At 42.6% G+C, this 22,181-nt stretch overlaps 2 protein-coding genes across 8 annotated transcripts; one reads left to right on the top strand and one right to left on the bottom strand.

Moving 5' to 3' along the window:
- Nucleotides 1-6,241: 6,241 nt before the first annotated feature.
- Nucleotides 6,242-10,682, bottom strand: ABHD13 (abhydrolase domain containing 13). 6 transcript variants are annotated; one of them, XM_081182581.1, is made up of 2 exons: nt 10,545-10,682; nt 6,242-7,430 (listed from the first exon to the last, which is right to left on the bottom strand). In XM_081182581.1, exon 2 carries the CDS (start codon nt 7,393-7,395, stop codon nt 6,382-6,384), a length of 1,014 nt encoding a protein of 337 aa, XP_081038707.1. In that variant the 5' UTR covers nt 7,396-7,430; nt 10,545-10,682; the 3' UTR covers nt 6,242-6,381. The 6 variants fall into 6 exon arrangements, with proteins under 6 accessions (XP_081038707.1, XP_081038710.1, XP_081038711.1 ...); XM_081182584.1 differs by lacking the exon at nt 10,545-10,682 and adding an exon at nt 10,449-10,521; XM_081182585.1 differs by lacking the exon at nt 10,545-10,682 and adding an exon at nt 10,400-10,520.
- A 169-nt stretch (nt 10,683-10,851) lies between these two features.
- LIG4 (DNA ligase 4) lies at nt 10,852-15,947 on the top strand. 2 transcript variants are annotated; one of them, XM_081210497.1, is made up of 2 exons: nt 10,852-11,092; nt 11,784-15,947. In XM_081210497.1, the coding sequence occupies exon 2, from the start codon at nt 11,797-11,799 to the stop codon at nt 14,527-14,529; it is 2,733 nt and encodes a 910-aa protein (XP_081066623.1). In that variant the 5' UTR covers nt 10,852-11,092; nt 11,784-11,796; the 3' UTR covers nt 14,530-15,947. The 2 variants fall into 2 exon arrangements, with proteins under 2 accessions (XP_081066623.1, XP_081066624.1); XM_081210498.1 differs by having other exon boundaries at nt 11,480-15,947.
- The last annotated feature ends 6,234 nt before the right edge of the window (nt 15,948-22,181 follow it).

Genomic DNA, 22,181 nt, shown 5'->3' with positions numbered 1-22,181 from the left:
CCGCTTCTCTGGAGCAGCAGAAAACAACCTTTCTCCCTCCTCTATGTGACATCCTTTTATATATTTGAACATGGCTATCATATCACCCCTTAACCTCCTCTTCTCCAGGCTAAACATGCCCAGCTCCCTTAGCCATTCCTCATAAGGCATCGTTTCCAGGCCTTTGACCATTTTGGTTGCCCTCCTCTGGACACGTTCCAGTTTGTCAGTGTCCTTCTTGAACTGTGGTGCCCAGAACTGGACACCATATTTTGAACTGAACTATATATTTTCTCAGCTTCTCCAGAAGAATATCATGGGGGACTTGGTCATTTTTTTTTACTGAAATCAAGACACACTATAGTATATTGAGAGCATTCCCCATACACACATGTCTGGCATGACTTATTTTTGAGAAAGCCATGCTGGCTTTATTGCTGGCCCATTGCTAAGTAATGTAGGGTGACTGGGGCTGTGGGGGAGGTGGCCCAGCAACAGACACCCTGCGGGGAGGCAAGCCACACGAGGGCCAGGCCTTTGGGGCTAGGCTGGGCCCCGCACTGTACCTGCCCAAGTTGCCTGCCCACTGGCCTGCTCTTTCCCCCTCAGCGCAGACATTTCATTTGATGCGGTGGCTCCGGCACTGACCTCTGACATTGCAACCAGGTGCCCCCACAACTGGTGGCAGATCTGGTGACAGTTCGCTGCATGGTCCTCATACAGGGCATAGATTTGAGTGACTATTACAACCTGTCTCTGATGTGCAGGCTCCAAAGGCAGCAGCTACACACCGGAGGCAAGGTGTAAAAGTCACTCAGAACGACTCCCTGCACAAGCACCTTGTGGCAAAGTTAAGCCAAGGCTGATCTGAAGTTTACTTATTCGAAATAAGAAATAACATCCATATCCTACGAATCAACTGAGTCTGGCAACCATCAAACAGGTCACTTCATTGGCAAAATGCAGGCTCAGATATCTCACGGATACTTTCCAAAATAGACTTTCTTATGAATACTATTTAAAATATTCATTGTTGGTTATAGCTAACACTGCTTGTGTAACTGTATACTGCAGAAACAAAAAATAATTCTGAACATAACAAAGGAGGTTGATCCCAACTTGTTTAAGGTTTTGTACACTAGTACCCAGTGTTTGAAATTAGCCAGGCACATTTTGCACCTGACTATCTGCCACTTGCGACCAAGTGAAGATGCCTGGGGCCCAGTATAGCGCCTGACATCTCCACCATCTGGAGGTACATGCCTGGGGATCCTTGGATTTTGACTGTTTTCACACACTAATACCACATCCTGTGGAATCCTATCCATTATATTGTATCTGCACAAGCAGAATGGATTTCAGGAACCAAAATGCTTGAGCAGGAGCAGTGAACAACGTTATAGTTGATTGTAGTTTGTCTTCACTTACCCCACCCTACTGCCCTGCTCACAGTTGTGAAGAATATTATGTTATGAATGGTCTGTGTCACCATTAAGAAAAAGAGGTAGGAAAAGGTCTTTATGTGGACTGTCCCTGGATAAAGTGACTTTTCTTCTTTAAAGTTCTCCAAGTTCTAGACATTCTGTTTGGGGACTACAACCTTGGCTTAAGGAGTCATTTGGTGCCTAGCTTATCTGAGTTTCTAACACTGCTAACACATTGAAATGGGTCTGGTAGCTCACTGGCTCTCTCTCTCCATCGGTCTCAGGACTTGTGGCACACAGCCCCATTGTGGTGCCCCCCTCATCAACATAGAAACTGTATTCTGTGCTAGTAGCAACTTCCTGACAGTCTTCTAATACCAATACTACTAATAATTCAATTGAGACACTGCCATCTACAGGATGATAATCCTCGTAATGTTCGCTTCTTATGCAAAGCAAGTATATTAGAACTGTATCAGTTAGTAGTCTTTCGGAGTAAAAGAACTAGATCCATATTTCTTGACTAGAAAAATAAGGGTTGCCATAAGACCCAATTTTCTAGGGTTTGCTTGGATCTCTTAGGGCTAATAACTGGCCTGAATTTCCGGCTTTCATTCTAAAAGGGGAGAGGAGGCCTCTGTTGTCATAGAATACAGGTGGTGAACCAGGAGCCCATCAACTTGATTCACCTTTGTAGCATTTTTCTATGCCTGCCCCTCACAATAATTTGCAATGGCACAGAGGGGGGAGGGGAGTCAGCAAACTGCATGGGGGCTCTGCACTTGACAAGATCAGCATTCATTTTTTTCAGTCTTTGCCACTGTGACTGCATGGAGTTGTTCTCTAAGCAGATTGCAGCAGCAGCAGCATAGTGTTGGTTCTGCTGTTACTACCAGCATCCTGAGTGCTTCCTGAGAATTTGTGCAATTTTGATGAATGTCCGGCCCTTTTTCTCCTTTCCAGGTCAACTTCAACTTCTTCAATTCACTCCCCACCTCCAAATTAAGGAGTGGGTGGCGGGAAGAAAGCCTGGGAGCTTGAAGCCCAAAGAGTTGATTCCCGGAGTTTGGAGCCTGTGTTTGCCTTTTGAAATCATCACCATTCAAAAGTGAAATATTCAGGTGCCAGGATTAGGCAGCAGCATAACAAGAGAAACTGCAGGATGTGAAATAGTAATCGTATTAATATGCCATGTTACAACATATTGAAGTAAGGAAGAAGAATCTATCTGAAAACAATTCTGATGCCCCGGCCCAAAAAAGGATAAGCTTACTACACCAAACATCAATCAATCTTTACTCAAGTCATACATTCCTTTAAAATTATCTGAACTGAATGTATAACAGATTAAGTTGGCAGTGTTGTAAGTGTTAAAGAGATTATTTTCCACTGCTGCCCAACTGATGGCTTATTCTACATTTTGAAACTACAGGAAATTGACAGATAATTATACTCAAAACAAACACACAGAAAAGGCTATTAGCAATTGTAGGTGTTATCAATTTATTGCATATGTTAGTACATAAAAATAGAGGTTATGTAAAAGGAAAATCAATCTACTATTGTAAAAAAAAACATTAAAATGAAAATGAAAGTGCTTAATTAAATGCATGTCTAAAAATATGAAATGACAAGTATTGTTTTTAATCTGTAGAAAACACACATATACCAACAGTCTGGCCCTAAACATGTTTACTTATAAGCAAATCTCACAGAACTCAACAATATTTACTTTAAGTGAAAATACATATGGCTGCAGTTTTAATTTTTGTTTTGATCTAAGTGAAACATTCAAAATTGAACCCACAAGTATCTTTAATTCTATTGCATGCAGCATTTTATTTTATTTTTGGCAAGAGTTCTACCATAAAGTTTTGTGTCATTTGCAAAAAGTTACACAAACAACAAAAATCTATAGATGTTTCCCCATACTTATTTTCTAATTGAATTTTACTGAAATTTCAGTAGCCTTTATTTTGTGGATCTGCCAAAGCAGAAGTTAGGGTATTTAACCTTAGCAAATAAATAAGAGCACCAAAAGGACATTTAAATATCCTTACTCTGATTTCAGTATCACCTTGTGCCACAATGCACAAACCCTTGAGTACAGACCCTCAATTGGTCCCATAAATTAATCCAGATTTTTTTGCTGAATTATCAAAGATAAAAATGTATTCAAAACAATACACCTGTCATTACAATTGGACCCAATAAGCTTGTGCTATAATATTTAAAAGCCTGGCCTTCCTGAGGGGGGAGGGGGGACATCTGAAATAGAAAGGGGCTTTATACAGTTCCTATGCAAATACTCATTGTGAAAACAAGCACAAATTTCATATAAGCATCATACTCCAGCTCTGCACAAGTACTTACTTGAAAGCATAAGCTTCTCTTATCTCTTCAGGCATAACTGGGGAGCCAATGAATCCTTCTCCATTCAAAACTAGACCATTGCTAATCTTTCTGGAAAGTACCACAGATTTCAGAGGCAAAATTCGAAGCTCAAGTCTCGGCTGATTTACTGTCCCACAAAAGGCTGTTCAGTTGCTCTTATATAAAAGATAATGTAACCTATATTTTTTCTACAAGTTGATGAGCTCCAAGCAAAGTCAAAGTGCACATAGCAAATACACATATCATTATAAAAAGATGAGGGGAAAGGGATATATCTACAACAAATGCTATAAGATTAATAATTACTGTAAGATTCTCTTCCAAAGCAATACTCAGGCCAATAATATACTGATCATTGTCGTCTAGGGTGTCATTGCAGCATTCCTGCACTGTTTTAACTTCACGCTTTCTACAACTGTGGATGGTATGATCTACATCCTACAGTATGCTATTGCATGCTAACGCTGAAGGTTTTGTATAAGGATTAATTTACTTTCTGTGAACACTAATAGAGGCATGTTTCCAAAACTGATGAAGCTAAAATAGCATACCACAAAAAAGAATGGCAAAGTACAAATGCTGTAGTTGCTGAAATATATCAAATTATTTAAGAGTTTATTTGCAGTTTCTGTGTCATGTAATAAATGTTAATAGAATGATGAATGAGATGTTGGAAGAAGACTAAACAGGAAACAATTATGTCAGAGAAGATAGAGGAAAAACAGAAAGAAAATGTCCTCAAATAGATACTCAATATTGGTTCTAAGGGGCAATATCCAATGTTAGTCATACTCAGCACTCACTGAAATCAATGGATTTAAGTAATTTCAGTCCACTGATACCAGTGTGTCTACTCTGAGTATGACTAACAATTAAGTATTACCCATTAGTTTTCCACTTCCTGCACAAGCATATGCATAATACCTTTATTTATGCGCTTTTCATACAAGCACAACCAGTTTCAAAACTGACTGTTTGATTTTACTACATCTTAAAAAATGAGTGGTTAAAATTGCATTCTGTAAGATTCTGGAGCACTCTAAATGGGTAAACTGTTTTTTCTCTTTCTCGGAAAATAAAAAACTAAGTTTTTTGCAATAAATGAATTGTTTATAAAGTAAAAATAAAACAACACACACACATACTAGATATCCTAATAGAATAAGTAATTTGATTTTGTAAAGTATACTCAATATCAAACTCATTATTTAATACCGTCTTTATCACTTAGTCTGGCCCTCTTAATAGCTCAATCCTAAGTATATTTTCATGAGGAAGTCCTGTTGTTTGGTGGGACTTATTTCCTGAGAAGTACACCTATGATTCTGGCCTTTAATAACCAAAATATTTTCAGTTTTATTCATGTTACATGACATCTGTCAACAATGTTTAGAAAATGACAACCATGCTGCAATGAAAGAAAACCAATTCCCCTACAAGAAAACTTTTTAATTAAACGTTTTAAAATAGTTAAAGAGGAGTTTGATATGAAAAGCAGAAGTAAATGTTAGACAGTAGATTTTTAAAAAACCCTTTCCCTGTAGTCCAACTTCTCCCAATTGCCATATTGTTGTTTAAGTAGAAAGCAATATTCCAACCTGACTTTAGGTTTGATGCATTTAGCACTCATGGCTTCTAGGGGAACAAGCACAAGAGGCAAAATGCACAAGCGCTAAGGGCAGTAAACCTTCCAGTATAAGGATAGCAAACATAGCAACATGAACACTAGTCAGCCCATCTTCATGACTGGATGAGAATATCAACACTAATATATCATTAACTTTAAATGCATCTTTTCTCCATTCATCCTGCATGAGGATGTAATAAGCAATGAATGCAGCCATGTCATACTGAATAGAGTGTACTTCCATAATTTTTTTTAATTCCTACCCTGCCTTTCCTCCCAAAGGAGCCCAGGGGGCCATTAGTGCTACTTATAATATTAAGCACACTACACAATCTGAGATGCATAACAAAAGAATTCAGGGGTTTATCATGCATCCCAAAGCTCTAGCTATAGTGTGTGTCGCTAATCATGGTTACCTATGCAGCCAAAACATACACTGCATGCAACAGCTCTGTTCTTCTCTTAAAACCAGTGGGCAACATCCAATGATGTCTGTCTGCCTGCACAACAGAAATCTTCTTGTACCACAGAACTTCTGGTTTCTCTTCTCCCTGCCCCATCCCACCCTGCTCTATGAAGAATCCTATAATCCTCTGGAGCAAATTTTTTTTTTGGGGGGGGGGGCGCTACAAAGGAAAGAAGTCCCATTGCACAAGTGGATTCCTCTTGCACCACATCAGATCTCCCCAAGGGTTAACTTAATTTTTACCAATAAGTTTATTAATGTGTCTTAATCTAAGAAATGGAAATTAAGATTAATTTTATCAAAAACATCACTTATTTATAACGCTAAGTGTAAAAACTATCTGGCTCATAATTTAGCAGATCTCTCCATGTTTAATTTTGCTCTTTAGATAAGTACAAGACAGAGTACACACTTTAAAAATTGTCATTCTTTATCACTTTCTACAAATCCAGGTACAATGCAGTTGTATCAGACAGAAAGACTGGAGTTAGTTATATTATTGTTACATTAGATGACATTTTTGCCATTTCTTCAGGGGAATAACTCTTTGCAACTTCTTTGATGAATTGTTCAAGTGCTGTGAAGTAGCCTTGGCACTGCCAAGTGTCATTATGAGTTCCATCTGGAAATATTGCCAATCTCTTAGTCCGAGCAGGGGAAAGCTCATAAAGCTGCTTCATCATAACTGGAGGAATCAGCTGATCAGCAAGCCCAGAGATGAAGAGTGAAGGCATTCTGCACTGAGATATTTTTCGATAGGAGAGGAACTTGTTTTTATAGCACCACAAGGGAAGGTACCTCATCGGAAAGAAAGAAAACAGAGTGCTGGCCATATGCGGGATACTAAGGAATGTGTTCTCCACGATGATGGCAGAAATCCTATGGGAATTCTCAGATGCTAGGCGAATAGCAACTGCTCCCCCCAAGGATCGTCCAAAGAGAAAAATTTTTGTCTTGTCAAGATCCGATCTAGTCATCACATAGTCTAGCACAGCCTCAGAATCTAAATAGATGCCATCCTCGCTTGCTTCTCCTTCACTTTTTCCATAGCCTCTATAGTCAACCAGCAATAAGTTTACTTTCAGGTTTACCAGCATCAGCAAAGCATTGGGTAGTCTGTGACCAATGTTTCCTGCATTTCCATGAAAGTAAATGATAGTAGGTGAATATGAGGAATTGTCTCCTGTGTTTCTGAGAAGAATCAGATTGAGCAACACACCATCTTTGGTTTTGATGAAGATATTTTCATGTGGGATGCCAGTAGGCATGGGGACATAGAGTCGTGATGAAGCAGGTTGCTCTGGGAAATAAAGCAACACATCCTGGAATTTATATAATATACCTGCAATAGATACAAATATTAACAGAGGTAATATCATGCCTCCATACAAATGAAAAGTTACTATCAAAGGTAAGAGAGAGATACGGCAGAGGCCCCAGGACCACGAGACCAATGCAAGGAGCCACTTTTCAATGAAAGTCCAAAGCATCCATGATTTTTCCATTATAGTAGTCAATGAATCTTTAGTCCATATGAAGCCTGAAAAAAGAAAATAAATAAGCTTCTTTAAAAACAACTTTTAAAAGGGACAACAAATGTATAAGGTAATTAATACCTATACTATATGTAGTGCAAAAGACGCGTGGGCTCCAAAATAAATTTAAATAAATAATTTAAATAAATAAAAAGACGCGTGGGCTTTCAAAATAAATTGAAATACAGTTGGGGGAAGGAAATCTAGATCTAGAATATTGTGTGTAATCAATGCCATTAGTATTTCTTCAGACAGCATAATGTGTAATAAAGTGGGGAGATGACCTTCTACAAGAAATAACTCCAAAGCTCAATAGCAAAAGTAGAAAAAATTCTGGAGCTGCTTAAATGACACTTTTCTAAATACAATCACTAAGTACAATTTGATTAGCATCTTTCAAACACCCCTACCAGTCGTTATGCCCCCCACAGCAGCTACTACCCTCACAAACAGTACAGTATGTCTGGGAGTGCAGAGCAGGATTAGGGAATCAAGAGAAACTGTTAGAAACAGATGTGCCTTCACTTAATGAGGCTCTGGATCCCAGCTAGCATCATATAGACCAGTGGTGGCCAAACTCGGCCCTCCAGCTGTTTTGGGACTACAACTCCCATCATCCCTAGCTAACAGGACCAGTGGTCACTGATATGGACAATACACAAAATGCCTAAATGCTTCAAACTAAAGCCATTCAGAATAATAGGATAAAGTAACACAGGTGCCTGGTAACTGAGGACCAATAAAATAAAAATATAGGACTACCTATAACGATGTTGTTAGATTTTATGGATCTTTGTAAAGCAAGTAAAGACAAGATAGGGGATTCAGCTGAAGATGAAATAAATTTTGTGTGCAAAATATGTCATTTAGAGGGGGTAGTTTCCCAAACCTGTCTCTTTATAAATTTGTGAACATCTGTCAAGGAGCTATCAACAATCCAGGGCCACCACAGGGCAGGCACATACATGAAAGGCACGGAATGCCATTAGCTCCTTATTAACAGAAAATAACACAGCAGATTCCTCTGGTTCATCTTAATCCAGCTAAAACAACATTGCTGAAACTGACCACTAGCTCCGAGCTTCCCACCTCTAGCCTTTCACTCTGAATCTCTCCCAAGAGGACGAAGTCTGCATTGGGCCTGCCTGGCCCGTTGCTCAGCAATGTGCAGGACTCTTTTTGAGTGGGGTGGCAGAGGGGGAGGCAAGCCAGCAGGACTGAGACTGTTTTGCTGCTGTGTAGCAGGGCCAACCTCCGACTCCTCTTAAGTTGGCACTCACACTGTGACTCTCAGTCTCTAAGCCCGTCCTGGAAGGCCCTCCTTCTCCTGACCTCTCTTGATCACTCAAACTCCCTGCTTCTAGGGGGGCCCTGCTTGCATCTTCTAGTCACCCCCTTCCATCCCAACCATGACCACAGTTGGTCACCCCATTTTGAACAGTGTAGCATCAAAGACACTTTGATGCTCAAAAGGCCAGGAGCGACATTGATTTGAGTTAATAGTAGTGTTGGCAGCAGAATATACAATACCAGAAAATTTAAACCTATAATAATAAAACAACTCCTCAAACCAGCAAAACCACCACTTAAAACCTGCTAAGCTACCTGGTTAAAGCAAATAGGATTACAGCATATGTTAGGCAAAAGCCATCTGAAATAGACTAATGCTTACTTAAAAGCTTGCAGAGACAGTCACCTGCACCACCACTCATGGGAAGTTCCATAGTCCTTTAGGTCCATAGCCACACACACACAAAATATACGATTCAGCCACATTTGGAATACTGCATATGCTGTAGCTGTAATTGCTCCATTTCAAGTGAATACTGTATTGTTAGGCCTTCATACCCAGAAACAGGACATACAGCACTTAAAGGAAAAATAAAAAAAATCCTTCCAGTAGCACCTTAAAGACCAACTAAGTTAGTTCTTGGTATGAGCTTTCGTGTGCATGCACACTTCTTCAGATACACACTTAAAGGAGTAACAATGGTGTGCCAAGTTACAAAAGGAAGTGTATTAGCCAGTATTGCCTCACTATCATAATTGTTACCGTAATTTTGAAAAACAGGAATGAGGCTACATTAATAACTGTTACATTTATCAAATAAGTAATTGCAGCTTTGGAAAACATCTTGTATCAGACATCATTCTTATTAATTTCCAGTTAAGAGTTGCTTTTTTAATAGGGCATTACAGGCTGCAGTGTTCACATACAAAAGAGAACTCACAAACTCAACTATGCATCCCAGAATGATGTGATTTTTCACAAGCAAGTTTTTAGGCTATTAAATAATGTTTTTAATATATTACCCAGACAGCTTTCCTGGATTTCTACTGTGGCTATCACCAAAGCTTCTGGAATGACACCACAGAGCCAAACTTTTGCCTTCTAATAGAGTGGAGGCTACATGCATTATTACTTGGAAAAATCAGGACTTCCAGGTAAACATGCACAAAGCCATTCTACCACCGTGAACATACTCACATCGAAGCAAATTCCACTGAAATAAACTGGAACTGCGAAGCACACTTATTTCAGATACTATACAAACTCAGCAGGGCTAGATTCCAAAGAATGTCATTTAGAGCTAAGTAATGAGGCTGCCGGCAGATCTTCACGCAGCGAGGCCAGAGAGAGAGCGGCAACCGGTCAGACCCGACGGCGCCGGGCTGCGCTGCCCTCCAAGGGCGCGGGCCTTTGGTGCGAGGCGCGGCAGCCGCCTGGGCGAGACAAGGACGCGGGATGTGGGCTCTGGGCCGGAGGGAGCTTTCCCTCGTGAGGGGCCGAGGCAGGGGTCAGCCGCGAGAAAGGGCCTTCCCGCAGCACCGAGAGCCGCCGCCGCCCTGCCCAGGAAGCGCCAGGCAAGCCGCGGGGCGGAAGGCGAGAGCTCCCGGGCGCTGGCGCAGGGCAGGCGGGGGACGAGGCCGCAGGGCAGAGAAGAGAGTCCCGCGTCTCCCCGGCCGCCCCTACCTGAGCCTCCGCTGCTCCGCTCGGGCGGATGGAGCCCCGAGGCGCCCACCTCATCGCGGTCCCGGGCGGCACATGCCCGCGCCCCGCTCCCGCCTCCTCCGTCGTCCTCCCCGCCCCCCGGCCGGGAATCTCCTCGCCCACTCACCACTTCCGGGAAACCGGCACGGACGGCAACGCTTCCGGGTCAGAGCTCGAGGGGCAAAGGTTTCCAACGAGCGCCGCGACGGAGCCTATCAGGGAAGCGCCTGGTGGTGGAGGAAGGAAGAAGGAAACTCCGCGAGAACAGGCGAGGCTTCGCGCATGCGCAGAGCAGAAAGGCCGCCGGCGCTCTTCCTGTCAGGCTGTGCTTTGGTCTCTGCGCGAGCGGCGGAGGTGGGCGAGGAGGAGCCCCGCGGAGGTGAGAAGGAAGGGAGCCAGGGCCCAGCAGGCCGGCCGCGGGGTCTCTCCCCTCTGCGTGCCAGGCAGACCCTCCGGCGCCTGTGGGAGGAGAAGCCCCCCGGCTGCTCTCGCTGGGTCGCCTTCGCCGCAGGGACCCCCGAAGGGGCCTGGACACACCTGCGGGCAGCGGCAGCCACGTCAACCTGTGATTTCTGTATCGGTGTCTGCGACGTCGTGCTCCTCCCACATGTTAAAACTAAAGATATTTCAGCGTTGTTCTCCAGTATGAACCTGGAAATGCGACCTATCCAGACGGTGAGATACTTCTTTCTCTCGTTTTTCATGTGTGTCTCTTGCTCTCTCCTCTTTCGGCCACTCCATTGCAAGACCAGACCACTGACCCCTCAAGTCCAGCACCTGTTCTCTCAGTGGCTGACGCTGTGGAAGAAATGCCCACACAGGAGATGAGAGCAACAGCCCTCTCTCTCCTCACTTGCGATTCACAGCAGCTCGCATGAAGAGGCAAGTTGCACCTTACTGTGGGGGGTAGAACATTCCCACTATGGCTCCATGGATTTATCTAATGCTCTTTTAAAGCCATCAGATTTGGTGGTCAGCGCTGTGTCTTGCAGGAATGAACTCCATAGTTTAGTTGTGCACTGTGTGAAAAAGTACTTTTTTGCTTTTCTTTCCAACATTCAGCTTCACAGGGTGGCCCTGAGTTATGAGAAGAGAAAAACTTCCTAAATCCCTCCACAGCTATCACCACATCATGCATAGATGGCATACAAATAAAATTATGTATGTATCATCTTACCATTTTTCTAAACTAAAGAGCGAGATGAGCGCGCAACCCCAGAGTCATCTGTGACTGGACCTAATGTTGTGTAATAAAACTGAGATTCATTTTAAATGTAGAGCTATGTGGCTAATTCAAGGAATAGCAGGAATAAGGTGAGAGTTGTACTATTTGAAAACAAACTTGCCATTTTCTTTCTTTTTGTAGTGAAATACTCAAGATGTCTTCCATTTCTACTTCCTGTTCTCCTTCCCAACTAACTGTGGCATCACAAGTTCCTTTTGAAGATCTCTGTTCAACATTAGAACGAATACAAAAATGCAAATCCCGACCTGAGAAAACCAAGAATTTCAAGGAGTTTTTAGATTCCTGGAGGAAATATCATGATGCTCTTCATAAAAATGAAAAAGATGTAACAGATTCTTTTTATCCAGCAATGAGGCTTATTCTTCCACAGTTGGAAAGAGAAAGGATGGCTTATGGAATTAAAGAAACTATGCTTGCTAAGCTGTATATTGAGCTGTTAAATTTACCCAAAGATGGAAAAGATGCTTTAAAACTCTTAAATTATCGAACACCTACTGGCTCACGGGGAGACGCTGGAGACTTTGCTATGATTGCCTATTTTGTGTTGAAACAAAGGTGTCCCAGGAAAGGTCAACTGACCATAAAACAAGTGAACGATATTTTAGATTCCATTTCTAATAATAATGCTGCCAAAAGGAGGGATCTGGTCAAGAAGAGCCTTCTTCAGTTAATAACTCAGAGTTCAGCACTTGAACAGAAATGGTTGATCAGGATGATCATAAAAGATTTGAAACTTGGTGTCAGCCAGCAAACCTTACTTTCCATCTTTCATCCTGATGCTTCAGAGTTGCACAATGTTACAACTGATTTGGAGAAAGTCTGTAGACAGTTACACAATCCTTCTGTATTTCTTAGTGATGTTTCTATTACATTATTTTCTGCCTTTAAACCGATGCTTGCTGCTATTGCTGATATACAACAAATTGAAAAACAAATGAACAACCAGAGTTTTTACATAGAAACCAAATTAGATGGTGAGCGAATGCAGATGCACAAAGATGGAGATGTTTACAAGTATTTTTCCCGAAATGGGTATGATTATACTCAGCAGTTTGGAGCTTCTCCCTTGGAAGGTTCATTGACTCCATTTATTCATAATATCTTCAACAATAATATTCAGAACTGCATTCTGGATGGTGAAATGATGGCCTACAATCCCACCACACAGAACTTTATACAGAAGGGTAGCAAATTTGACATCAAAAAGATGTCGGAGGATTCAGAATTACAGACATGCTTCTGTGTGTTTGATGTTCTAATGGTTAATAACCAAAAATTGGGTCATGAGATGTTGAGCAAAAGATATGAGAAACTGAATGAGATATTTACACCAATAAAAGGTCGTTTGCAATTTGTTCCTAAAAATCAAGCTAACACTCAGAAAGAAGTAATAGATTCTCTAAATGAAGCAATAGATAACAGAGAAGAAGGAATTGTGGTAAAAGATCCCATGTCAATTTACAAGCCGGACAAACGTGGGGAAGGATGGTTCAAGATCAAACCAGAGTATGTTAGTGGACTAATGGATGAACTAGACCTTTTAATTGTTGGGGGCTACTGGGGAAAAGGTCTTCGTGGTGGCATGATGTCACATTTTTTATGTGCAGTTGCTGAGACTCCTCCGCCTGGTGAAAAACCATCAGTGTTCCACTCCATTTGTCGTGTTGGTTCTGGTTACACTATGAAAGAACTTTATGATCTTGGCTTGAAATTAGCCAAATATTGGAAACCTTATCGTAAAAGAGATCCTCCTTTAAATATCTTGTGTGGAACTGAGAAGCCTGAAGTCTATATTGAGCCTTGTAATTCAGTCATCGTCCAGATTAAAGCAGCGGAGATTGTGAGCAGTGATATGTACAAAACTGATTATACATTACGTTTCCCTCGTATTGAGAGGATAAGAGAAGATAAAGAATGGCATGATTGTATGACTCTTGACATTCTAGAGCAACTCAGAGGTAAAGCTTGTGGAAAGCTAGCGACTAAGCACTTTGATATAGATAATGATGAGCCACAAGGAAAGAAACGTAAAACTGTGCCCAAGATTAAAAAAAAAATTGGTTTAATAGATCATTTTAAAGCTCCTGATCTTTCAAATGTAAACCAGATTTCCAGTATATTTGAAGATGTTGAGTTTTGTGTTATGACAGGGACACAAAAATATTCAAAATATCAGCTGGAAAGTAAAATAGCGGAATATGGTGGCAGCATAGTCCAGAATCCTGGTTTGGACACCTATTGTGTGATTGCAGGAATTGAGAATGTCAGAGTGAAAAATATTATTTCTTCTGACAAGTATGATGTTGTGAGAGCGGAATGGCTTTTACAGTGCTTTCAATCCAAAACATTTGTACCCTGGCAGCTTGATTTCATGATTCACATGTCTCCAGAAACAAAACAACATTTTGCCTGTGAATATGACTGCTATGGTGATAGTTACACAGGTGATACTGATATTGCCAAACTAAAGAAGGTGTTCTCAAGAATGAATAACTTTCAGGCAGAGATCTCTGAGGATGCAATTGCTGACATAGAAGCACGTTATTCATGGGAAAGCTCTCCACTAAGTATGTTCAGGCAGCACACGATTTACGTGGATCCTTCTGATGAATTGAGTAATTCAGGTGCTAGGATTAAACAAACAAAACTATTAACTGCGCTGATACTTCGATTTCATGGAGCAAAAGTGGTTCAGCAGCTTGAAGAGGGTGTGTCCCATGTAATCAGTGGAGATCATGCTCATTTGAAGGAGATAAAGACACTGAGAAGAACGTTCAAAAGGAAGTTTAAAATTTTGTCTGAGCAGTGGGTAAAGGATTCTATAAAGACTGGCAAGTTACAAAATGAAAATGTTTACTTAATTTAAATCATTTCATTTAATAGGAAAATAATTACTTTGATTAACTTCATTTATTTATTTAATGAATTCTGCCAGGCTCCTTTTAATACTTCACTTCATTTTGAAGTTTGTAGATAAAGTTTCACAAGTATGAACATGGAAGAAAAGCTTTCAGGTATGGTGCTGAAAATTAGGTTATTTTTTAAAAAAACAATCCTCCATTTTATTGAGCTGCGGCTAGCACATTTATATAGCTGCTTTGGTCAAATATTTGTTAAACATTAACCCACCTTGCAAATGAGTTAAACTGGAGAAAGTGGACCTGAAGTAATTTAGTCAAACCCAATAGGACTATAAACCAAGCAAGTGTAACCACCTCCAGTACTGTGGATCTAGTCCAGGCTTCCTCAACCTTGGCCCTCCAGATGTTTTTGGCCTACAACTCCCATGATCCGGAGCTAGCAGGACCAGTGGTCAGGGATGATGGGAATTGTAGTCTCAAAACATCTGGAGGGCCGAGGTTGAGGAAGCCTCATCTAGTCACTGTAGAGCTCTGCCGGCACAGCTGCCAATGAGGATCCAGGCATCTCCACCATGGCAGCCTGTGGCTTGTCCCTCACAGGTATTTTTAGACTTCAGTCCTACAGGGGTGGTACAGAAGGTGGTTGAACTGCCTTCTCCAACTCTGCTCTTCCTGGCAGGAAAGAAATGAGGGTGGATAAGTGATCTTTCAATCGTGTCCTTTTAACGGATGTTTTTATAAATAACCATTTTCCTCCCACTGGGAAAATCTTTAGGCGAAACGGTGGGGCCCTTACCAGTGTTGGAGCTTCAAAAGCTGTTAGATGTTTCCATAACTGTTGTGTGGTGGATCTGACATTTTATTTCTCCATCATCGATGGACAGGGAGCTCTGATGTTTCCTCGGACTCTTGGGATATATTTCTGGGGTCACAGGATTGCAGTTTGCGGATTATAATTTGAATTTAAAAGTCTAAAAAAAATTAAATCGGGGCATTCATCCTTTGAAAGAAAGTTCTGTAAATAACTATACAAATAAAATACTTTTTTTAAAAAAAACTGCTTCTGATTTTGAAATCAGAAAGACTTGCTGAGAGTCCTTTCTGATGTATTTCAAGTATACTAGAAACACTTTTTGATATATTTTGGACGCTGACAATACTAATGTTGAAGAGTCTTTGTTATCCAAACATTTTTAAATTTTCTACTAGGTGACATAATCACTCATTAGGTTTTGAAGCCAAAGGGGAAGACACTAATACAGTATTGCTGTCTTCTTTCATTCCAGATCAAGTGTGGAAAAAGGTTTGATATTTTAGGCCACATACCAACTAAAATACACCAACACATACCCTTTCTTGCATTGTATTTATATTTCACATTTATATTTGCCCCCCCCCCTTTCAAAAAAATGTCATACAAGCATTGTTTGTTCATTTGCCACATTTCACGGCTTGGTTTGGCCATGTCAGGTCTCAATGCCATGGATAGTGTCAGTGAGCGAGCTGAGGAGGGGGCAGCGGGAGGCAGGGGTCCAGGACCAGGAATCATCTTCACCTGCTGAGCAGCAGAAGCACCAGAAAGCTCCAGCTTTTGTAAGCAGAGTTTCCAGCCTCAGTTGCTGGAAACAACATTCGTTGTTCCTGGCTGGACCTTGCTTCTTGCTTCTCGTGACTTCGGCTTGGATGCTTGGCTTTCTTGACCCTTGGATTGTCTGACTACATGAACTGAGATACTCTGGACCTTGGACTCTGCCTCCAGGCAAGTACCCCCTTGAGGTTGATTCTGTCAGGAAAAAGCAGCAATGCAAAAGCCAGCTGCAGGTGGCTGGAATGCAAAACAGGATGTTGATGTCTGGAACTGTACTAGTGGAAAAAGGGGGCAGTCTGTTCATTGTACTGAGCACCGGATGTTAGCTCAGAGTGTCATCTGACCTGTACTGGAAGTACAGGGGTGGAGTTGTGACTCTACTGCTGGAGACTGGAGAGTGCAGACACGTTTCTCTGTACTGCTGGAATGACAGGAATAAAGACATGTAAATAAGACTCCTGTCTGTCTCTTTTCCCCTCCCTGGGGGAATGCAGGGAGGAGGGAGGAGGGTGTGTTCTTCTCACGTTTGAGGAGGATCACTGATTTGTGACCTTGCCTGTATCCTGCCGGGAGATGCAGAGGGGAAGGTCAACAAGGATCTCAAGCCGATTGCCTGGAGTGAGGCCAGTTACCTCTGACTGCGGCTGAGAATCCTGACAAATGGTAGCACTGCCGGTGGTTTCGATTCATCGTAAATCTGCATGAGAGGTTGATGGATCGTCATCCTCTGCACCAAAGGAGGAGATAACGTCTGCGTGCAGCCAGAAGCTGAACAGACGGCTGGACACCGAGAGGAGGTGTTTTCCAAGCAACGGAGCCCCAAGGTATCCCTCCACTAAGCTCTGTCGTGGCTGACAGCACAGGACTTGGACACTAGCCAATCCAACAGTCCAGACTTGCCCCTTGTACTTGACACACTATGTTTCTCAAAAACACTCTCCTTTTTTAAAAAGAAAGCTGGAGCCAGCTGGCTCTCATCAGGAGCCAGAAGGCTGATCAGCAGCCGGTGGAGTCACTTTGCCTTCTGCTCCTTCAGGCTGCTGCCCAGCAGGTGAAGCTGTTCCCTGGCTTCTGACAGCCGGCAGATGTGGCTTCTCCCTTGGCGGGTGGGATTTGTGGAGAACAGTGGGGTAATCCTTCCCTGGCCTAATCCTGTGGCAGAGAGAGGGCACCCAAAGGCAGCTGCCTCAACAGCAGCAACTCTCAAGTCAGACTCGTGTGTGCATCTCACCAGCTCGGCACAGCCCAATCCATAATATATTTGTAAAAGTAGCATGGGGAGAGAGGTCACAAAAACTCAACTCTTCCTCCCTACCTGCCTGGCCACATGAAATAATACAAAATGCATGTCAGAAAGGATCCTTGCAACTAGGGTTGTCACCCATTCCTTAAAAACAGGATAGTCCTGTTTAGGGGGCATGGAGTCTCCTGTCCTGTTTGACCCCCAATTTGTCCCGTTTTTGAAGTCATAAAAATAAAAAATGGCATTTGTGTGCTCACCCAAACTTGCTTGTAACATATTAGCTGCTTAGAAAGGTGAGCCCTCCCTCCCCTCCAAAGATTGACACTCCAGGCTTGCCAATAATGGGGCAGCAGCCTTGAGAAAATGCTTGTTCATTGCAGAGTAGGGAGGCAGAGTGTTACTGAAGTTCAGTAAGGAGTGTTTAGATTAATCCTGCCAATTAATTGTTTTTAAAAGATGCTTCCCCCCTCATTCTCACAAACAGAAATAAATGCATATTTTACGATAGCACATGTCACTTACAATTGTTAGAATTGGTGTGGGTAAAAAAAAAAATCAGCATTTTTTCCAGCACTTAAACCCCTGTATTGGAAACCAGCCTTGTTACCCCTTATATTACAAATGCAGAGGGAGGAAGCAGAGACTGGCAGAATCACTAAAAGTTAGTGACTTTCCTCTAGGCCAGACGTTTTAAACCTTTTTGAGTCCCCGGCTCCCTTGATCAACTACATTCTTTCTGTGGCTCCCCTGTGGGGAAACAGGCTCCAACCTTAGAAGCTGAAATAAATAAATTAAGGTATTATGTATATAATAAAGTCCCATGGACTGTGCAAGAAGTTCAAACCTATCCATTCTTAAGGAAATCAGCCCTGAGTTCTCACTGGAAGGACAGATCCTGAAGCTGAGGCTCCAGTACTTTGGCCACCTCATGAGAAGAGAAGACTCCCTGGAAAAGACCCTGATGTTGGGAAGGATTGAGGGCACAAGGAGAAGGGGACGACAGAGGATGAGATGGTTGGACAGTGTTCTCGAAGCTACAAACATGAGTCTGACCAAACTGCGGGAGGCAGTGGAAGACAGGAGTGCCTGGCATGCTCTGGTCCAGGGGGTCACAAAGAGTCGGACATGACTAAACGACTAAAGAACAACAAAAAAGGTTCGTAAATGTACCAAGCGAACACATACATAGATATATAGGCCACATGTCTGAAGCTGCACAGGAGAGCAGCCATTAAGCCATTTTGACTCCCAGGCTGACCAGGTGTTTTCTCTGCAAGGTCAAATGGAAGAGCCTCCCAATTGTCTTTTCATTCACAAATCCTGTCTTAAGGGTATGTCTGTGTATGAATAGGGTGAGCCTGTGACTTGGCTCAGGAACTAAGTACTTATCATTACAAAAGACTGGCCAGGCTCCCCAGGGTATCAATCCAGTAAACATTAACAGGTAACTTGCCAGACAGGTAAACAACCCGCTCAGATTTCTGCCTTAGCCCGTCCTTTCTGTGATGTAGGTATGATGTTTCTAGGGGTGGTCTTTGACTCCAAGGTGGGCAATTTAAAATGTGTATATAAGGGCGGACACACCTTGGTTCTGGGTCCTCCTCCTCCTCCTGTGTGTGAGGGGAGCACCCTGTTGCAACAGTTCAATAAAGATCAGGCTTACAAGCTGCTTTGCTTCTCAATATTCTCTGGTTGGCCTCTGTTTTTTCCTCCGACCAATGGAGAACCTACAAAGGACTCCATAAGGGCTCGTGTCCCCCATAAGGGAATAAGGGCAGATTTTTCGTTTATTACAAAGCCCAGTTATGTCACCCCTTGTCTGCAAAGCCACCTCTCCCATCCCCAAAGTAGATGTCTCTTCACGCAACCCTCCTCTGGTTGTATAAGATTCTGCAAAGTACACCATTGAATACACCAAAATACACCAACCTGGTGACATTAAATATAGTCCATATACAATTATAGACCTAAAATAAAGTTAAAATAAAGCACAGGTATGTGAAGGTAGCAACTAGAAGTATTGATATAGATGTGCGGGGGGGGGACCTCCCATTAATAAATGGTAGAATTTAGATTATTTGGAATATTGAAGGGGAAATTGCAGGCCAGTAGAAAAATGCATGCTAAGCTTCCTTTCCAAGCCAGGGCCACACCTCAGCAGAAAGTGAGGGTGGTGTCCAGCTTCTGTACTTTATGGATGAACAAAGGCAAGGTTACACAACATGAAGCCTATTATTTTAAGGGAAATAATCCAAGTATTCAAATGTCCTGAGTTACTATATCAGCCATATTCTTTCATAGGCCAAGGGGGTTTCTTGGCCATGTTCCTCCTTACAAATAAAGCTAGACCAAACAGGTATGAAATTGTCATTTCTTTCTTTGGTCTCTTTGGTCTTCAAGGACTCTCTGCTTGTTTTGCCAGTTAACACTGCAGGTTCTTTAAAGGATCTTTCGTAGACAATATGAGGGGAAAGAGGTTTTTATTTGAACAAAATAGGAAAACCTCAAACAGCAACAAACCCCACCCCCCTCAAATAGTAAGCCTTCTTAAACAGCAATAAAAACCTTACACTAAGAAATAAACAATCCTCCCACCAGACCTTCACCCACATAGAGCACCCAATCCAGCCATAGGGAGTATTTGGTCCATCATCCTACTCGACTACGTTGCCCTGCACCATTTGGACCTGCCCCAACCAGGCGGGGCTGGATGTCTCCACGGCTGTTACCTGTGGCAATTAGGGCTCCTCATCTGGGCAATCCAGCCCTAGCTGGACCACCTTCAAGGGCACGAGTGCTCCTACGGGGACTCACATAAAGGGTTGGTAGCGCAAGGATTGGAGCAGGGTGACGTAGTTGGAGAGGATGACAGACAGGCTCCCTATGGCTGGATCTGGTGCTGTATGGGGGTGAAGGTCTGGTGGGGGAATTGTTTCTCTGGAGTTATTTCTCAGTACATTCATACCTTGGAAGTCGAAGGGAATCCGGTCCAGAAGTCTGTTCGACTTCCAAAATGTTCGAAAACCAAAGTGCGGCTTCCAATTGGTTGCAGGAGGCTCCTGCAGCCAATCGGAAGCTGCAAAAGCCCTGTCAGATGTTCAGCTTTCAAAAATGGTTCACACACCATAACACTTGGGAGCAGTGTTTGGGAGCCAAAACGTTCGAGAACTAAGCTGTTTGAAAACCAAGGTACAACTGTATAAGAGAGTTTAAGAAGGTGGTGGCACTCTGTATGTCAAAGGGCATTAAACCCACAAGCTAGAAATCCCAAAAGGAGGAGAAACACAGTGGTGTGATACATAGCACCAAGAGTAATTTAGTACTCTGGACTAGTACTATCATCCCTCCAACCAAATTGCCCGGGAAAGAGGAAGTGTTGTACTAGGTAGGTGCCTGTTCCAGTCATGCCAAAGAGGTAAAATGCCTTAAAAATGACAGTGCCCTAGAACAATTTGTCATGAAACCAACTAGTGGGGCAGAGTCCATAGATTTAAGATTAAACTCTTGTCAATGACCTGGTGTGAGATGCAAATATTATTGAACTAAATGGGAACACTGAGCATGTAGCTATTAAAACCCAATGTGGAAAATTGTCAAGTAATAACAAGTGTCATATATGACTACAACCGTGTATATGTATGTTGTGTTTAAAGATGTGTTTGTCAGCACATATGTGTGTCATCTGTACTTTACATGTTTGCTGCACAAATACTCATGAAAACACATTTGCCACAAACATGTGAAGAGCTTCCAATTCTTTATTTATCCTAGTTACAAATCTGGCCCTGCTTCCCAGTTGTACGCAGCTTGTTAAACGTATATTCCAAAAGAAGCTTTCTATAAAAAGGAAGTGTATCTTATTAACATAACATTCATTCCCACTTTGCTGCAGATAGGTTTTTGTGGCACAACTATTAGAGATAACACATGTTGAACGTTTTGTACACTCTAAGGCAGTGTTTCCCAACCTTTTTTGGGCAAAGGCACACTTGTTTGATGAAAAAAATCTCGAGGCACACCACCATTACAGCCCCGTGATGTCAACGCGCAGCATCACGCCGGGAGGGACGCACGAAAGTGTAAGTTTCAATTTTTTCCCTCCCCCTTGCCGGGGAACCTCCAAGCTTTGGGGGTGGGGGGGGGAGGAGGCAGCAAAGCGAGGCAGGAAGGAGAGCGCGGCTTGGCTGGGTGAGCTTTGGCAGGGGCAGGGAATGAGAGCCGCGAGGCGGGCGCTGTGGACGGAAGCGCTGCCCGCCGAGCTCGCAGTCAGCCAGGCAGGCAGACGGCAAGAGCCCCGCGCTGGGCGGCCTCTCCTCGCCGTCGCCGCCCCGCCTCTCACCGCCCGACTCGCCCACCTCCCTCCAGGCAACATCTCGCGGCACACCAGGCAACATCTCGCGGCACACTAGTGTGCCGCGGAACAGTGGTTGGGAAACACTGCTCTAAGGCACTATGTAAGTGCTAAGATTGTAACATTCAGATCCCCACTGATTTTAGTAACGCATTTCACAGTAATATTAAACAATGATTTCATTTAAATATAAATATGTGAAGGAGAACAATGCTCAGCTCTTTGAATAAATTTTATTTGCTACTCTAAAGAATAATATGTCTGCCCAGTACTAAAAGAAACAAGCATTTATTAGTTCGTATACAAATCTACATGATATTTTAAATTAAGTACCAGAAAATCATGAAGACAGCACTTTCATAGTGATTAAATTACAACGTTCAAAGAGTTTTTGCTTTAGAAAGCACAGGCTGTAAAAATGCACTGTTCATAAATAGTGAGCAGTATGCTCTAGTTCATTCACTGTACTGCAGAA

Source organism: Podarcis bocagei (assembly GCF_964188305.1).
Source record: "Podarcis bocagei genome assembly, chromosome: 1".
Taxonomy (NCBI): Eukaryota; Metazoa; Chordata; class Lepidosauria; order Squamata; family Lacertidae; genus Podarcis; species Podarcis bocagei.
This window is presented reverse-complemented; position numbering and strand designations above follow the sequence as displayed.

What these genes read in the sequence shown, in the direction of transcription:
- ABHD13 (XM_081182580.1), bottom strand. Translation starts at nt 9,149, where the DNA reads ATGGAACTTCCCATGAGTGGTGGTGCAGGTGACTGTCTCTGCAAGCTT. An exon ending in CTGTCTCTGCAAGCTTTTAA is followed by an intron (nt 7,431 to 9,097) that starts GTAAGCATTAGT and finishes TTCTTTTTTCAG; the next exon opens with GCTTCATATGGACTAAAGAT.
- LIG4 (XM_081210497.1), top strand. Translation starts at nt 11,797, where the DNA reads ATGTCTTCCATTTCTACTTCCTGTTCTCCTTCCCAACTAACTGTGGCA.